The sequence below is a fragment of the Apis dorsata genome, unplaced genomic scaffold, assembly GCF_000469605.1.
Source record: "Apis dorsata unplaced genomic scaffold, Apis dorsata 1.3 scaffold_144, whole genome shotgun sequence".
NCBI lineage: Eukaryota > Metazoa > Arthropoda > Insecta > Hymenoptera > Apidae > Apis > Apis dorsata.
Window position 1 is genome coordinate 75,746 of NW_006263435.1, and position 4,377 is coordinate 80,122.

Sequence of the window (4,377 nt, forward strand, 5' to 3'; positions counted from 1 at the left end):
TAGACTTTTTTTATTTATATATTTATAATATTTATATATATATATATATATGTACTATTATTACAATGATAACGGTACACAATCTCGAAGATACAAAATTTACATTTTTCGCGAATTTTATTTACCCTATTTTATTATTATTTTATTATTTGTTTACTTATTTATTCTTTTTTTTTCTTTTTTTTTTCTTTTTTTTGTATTTTCGCTCTCGCACATTTCTGCCTCCTAGTGCTCCGTCTCTCGTGTCCACAGTCCCATTTCCCATTTCTCCCCCCTCCCCCCCTGTATACAATTTTCTTTTCCTCTTTTTTTTGTTTTTTTTTTTTTTTGGGTTCTTTCCTTTCCTTGGAAACGGTTATGGTTCTTTTTTTTTCCTTTTTTTTTTTTTTTTTTTATTATCTAAATTCCGAATCTCGGGACTTTCTCGACTCCGCGATCTGGATCACTGGATCAAAAATCCATATAATTTACCGACTTTTTTTTTTTTTTTCTACGTGTGCTTTATACACCTAACGTTGCTGCTCGCTATCGCTAAACACGACACACGACGCGATGGCTCGAACGACTGGACGCCGATTCTCGTGCGCGGGGAATAAAATAGATCGAGCATTGTATGGGATGACACCAAAATTCACCGTAACCGTATTCCCGTTGGAACCGAGCAGAAAATATTCCTTCGATCGATTGTTCGACTTTTTTTCTCTCCTCGCGTCGAACGCGATTGAAAGCTTCCGTCATTTAACGGCGTTCCACCTAGCTAGATTAACCATGGACGAGTATATAGCGCTACAATCGCGTTCCAAAGGGGAGGGGGAAAAACTGATCACGCCTCGTCGTAGAAAATATGCTTTCGATCGATCGTTTTAATCTTTCTCCTCGTCGAACGCGATTGTCGAGATTGGTTCCGTTTAACGACATTGATTTCATCGTTGTAAACTATCGACGAATAGATCGCGTTCCACGAGGAAGAATCACCGTTGGAAACGTTGGTATTTACGTATAAAATAAGTCCTTTAGTTCGCTACTGAATTTCGTCGGCGAGCAGATGGCGCCACCGCGTCGCGTTCCACGGAGAAGCGGACCGCCATGTTTCCTTCTTCGAATAACGTTCGTGCAAAATATATATTCGATACATTAATTTGTTCCTCGTGGAACAATGGAGAACGAAAGGAGAAGAATTTAGGAAAGGGACGAAATGATGAATGAAAATCGGCGTCCAATGGCCCTCCCCTCACGCGGCGAATTCTTCGCGTTTTAATAAAAAGACTTTTTAAAATTGCACGATGTTTCGCACGATGTTGAATGATATACACGCTTACAAACTAGGTAATACACCTCGGCCTCCGAAGACCGATTCCGGTTCCCAAGGGTTTCATACCCTTTTCGAACAGAATTGAACACGTGTATATATATATATATATACATATATATCCTCGAATAAATAATTTTAATCCCCGCTCGTTCGTCAGCCGTCGGTAAAAGAATCGTCTTCGAAGGGACGATCCACGATAAAGGGAAGAGGGAAGGGGAAGGAGGGGGGGGAGGGCAGGTTATAACGTTAATAACCTCCCGTTATTTTTTTTTCTTTTTTTTCTTCTTTTATTTCACGCTTTTATGCACTCACGTTAATAGAAACTCTTGCGATTTTATAGAGATGTATGTATATATATATATATATATATATATATATATAATTGTTCGTCTATTTACAGGAGCACGTCTAATTAGACACGATACGAGTTATTTAGCTTGACTTCGTTTGTACTTGGGGCCTGGGCTCGACTGCCCTTACCTTGTGCGAAACTTTACATATTTACATTCGAGATCGCGAAACGAAAAAGGGTACGGATTCGAAAGAAAGAAAGAAACGAAAGAGAGAGAGAGAGGAGAGAGAGAGAAAGAAAAAAATAGGGGGAAACATGCGTTTTCGCGACTCGTCCGATTTTTTCACGTATTCCTTCGTTTCTTTTTTCCGCGCCTCTCGAACGTCTCTCGGTATAATTCGCGGAGAGAGAAAGAGAGGAGAGCTCGGGTCTCGCGATCTACGTTAGAACGAGAGTGGTGGGCTGCGTCCTGAGCTGTTGATCGTTCACGATTCATGTGTACTCCGATCGCCAACCGGTCTGAAAACAGTCAAACAAGAACAACCATGGTGGTTTCTCTCCTCTCAGAACCACTCCCCTTTCCGCGAGGGGGTGAGTCGACGATCAATTAAACTCAGATCAAATTATTAAATTCATCAAATTTACATACGTTCTAAATATATCCTTCTTTGCAAAACTTTTGTCGTGCAATTTATCATCGTCCTAACTTTATAAAAAAAAAAAAAAAACTTTAAACCCCCTGAAGAAATCCACATTGGGATCTAAAAATCATCCCTCGATACGAACATGTAACAATCCCTAAAACAAACCGACTCACCCTTATCACCCCTCGCGGGATAATTTCATTCAAGTTTCAATAATTTAGGTATGAGAGGGTTGCTTAAATCACTGGACTCACCATCGCGTTCGTCGTGGCTGCCAACTGGAGACCCTGAAGACTCGTCATGTGATGGGAATGGGAGTGCGAGTGCGAGTGGGGGTGGATTGGTGGCGGCGCAGGGGGCGCGAATCCCTGGTGAAGCCCACCCGCTACCCCCACCCCCGTGTGATACATGTAGTGCTGCATCGCTGGATGCATCGTGTGATGATGCTGCGACGTACCTGTAATCACCATTACAATTATCATTACTCATTCTTCTTATTTTTCTCCCCAATGTATCTTTTCGTTTTTTAAAATAAATTTCTCTTCTTTCTTCGTAATTGATAAATTGGAAAGGACGTCGAAAATTCGTATCGCGTAATTAATTATGCATTCGTAAATAGTTGGAGTCAATTATTAATGGAGCTATAATGAAGGGACAATGAATCGTATAAAAGCAAAAATCGACTCGATTCTTTAAAAAAACTCGGCGTCAATTGGAATCACCCTTAAAATTATCATTTTTCTTATTTTTCTCCCCAATGTATCTTTTCGTTGTTTAAAATAAATTTCTCTTCTTTCTTCGTAATTGATAAATTGGAAAGGACGTCGAAAATTCGTATCGCGTAATTAATTATGCATTCGTAAATCGTTGGAGTCAATTATTCATGGAGCTATAATGGCCAATGAATCGGATAAAAGCACAAACCGACTCGATTCTTTAAAAAAACTCGGCGTCAATTGGAATCACCCTTAAAATTATCATTTTTCTTATTTTTCTCCCCAATGTATCTTTTCGTTGTTTAAAATAAATTTCTCTTCTTTCTTCGTAATTGATAAATTGGAAAGGACGTCGAAAATTCGTATCGCGTAATTAATTATGCATTCGTAAATAGTTGGAGTCAATTATTAATGGAGCTATAATGGAGGGACAATGAATCGTATAAAAGGAAAAATCGACTCGATTCTTTAAAAAAACTCGGCATCAATTCGAAAATTGCAAAAGAACACGTTATCGTTGAAAAATTATCAAAGTCGAATAATTATTTCCGATTCTTTGTTCAGCGACAACAACACTGTATCGATGTAACCGATTACATCGTAATCAAAGTCGTACGACAGAGACAGATATATTGGCGATAAAAATACACGAATTGGAGCGCTTGGAAAAAAATTTCGGGACTTACTCATGGGTGAACCGAAGCCTGAGTGGAAGGGTTTGTTGTCGAGGTCGAGGTGGCCGCTGGCTTTGATCATATCACCCATCACGCCACCAAGCCCCAGACAACCGCCAGCCTTCTTCTTCTTGCTCTTCGACGACAGTTTCCTGTTCCTCGTCTGGATGCCCTCCTTCTTCATCGTGAGCGGCCGGTTCACCTGCAAGAGTCGTAGCCAACAATTCGTTGAGTCGATCGGTTTTAATCTAAACGTGGCTTCCGGATTCGGAGAGGAACGCCTCTGCCGTGCGAATGACGTACTAAACCCGGGGAGGGGGCGAGAAAAGGGGATCGCCGGGTTAATCACCGCGTTTCAACGCGTAATTAAGCGATTCTTAAGTCCGCGCATACATTCTCGTGTTAATTCTCGTGCAAACACTATCCAGCCAAGGTGGAAAAATCACGTAACGCGTTGAAAGAAGGAACGTGTTGGGAGGGAAAGAGGGAGGGGGAGGAGAGTTTTTCTCCCATGACCGGTAATTTTCGTCTAGACGCGGTGTTTCCCATTTCTTTATCGAGACGCTTTATCGTAGCTTTTATAACAGTCGAATAAGTGTAGCGACTCCCCCCAACCTCCTCTCTCCCTCCTGTGCAATTACGCAAAAATGTGTTTTTCCTTGGGTAAAAGATTCAGTTAGTCGATTATATTATTACATGTTTTTCAACTGAGGGAGAGACAGAGAGAGAGAGAGAGAGA

The 4,377-nt window shown here is 40.7% G+C and overlaps 1 protein-coding gene across 5 annotated transcripts in view; it reads right to left on the reverse strand.

Moving 5' to 3' along the window:
* Positions 1 to 1,252: 1,252 nt before the first annotated feature.
* The window catches only part of LOC102677203 (GATA-binding factor C-like), a 53,413-nt gene continuing 50,288 nt past the window's right edge, over positions 1,253 to 4,377 (reverse strand). For 4 of the 5 annotated variants that reach the window (XM_006613359.2, XM_006613358.2, XM_031509379.1 and 1 more), the window contains 3 exons: positions 3,651 to 3,840; positions 2,503 to 2,705; positions 1,592 to 2,123 (listed from right to left, as the gene is read on the reverse strand). In XM_006613359.2, coding sequence (XP_006613422.1) covers positions 2,097 to 2,123; positions 2,503 to 2,705; positions 3,651 to 3,840 — 420 coding nt within the window. In that variant the 3' untranslated portion in view covers positions 1,592 to 2,096. Of the gene's footprint in view, positions 2,124 to 2,502; positions 2,706 to 3,650; positions 3,841 to 4,377 lie in introns of all 5 variants that reach the window. The other variant, XM_006613360.2, reaches the window with a different exon arrangement.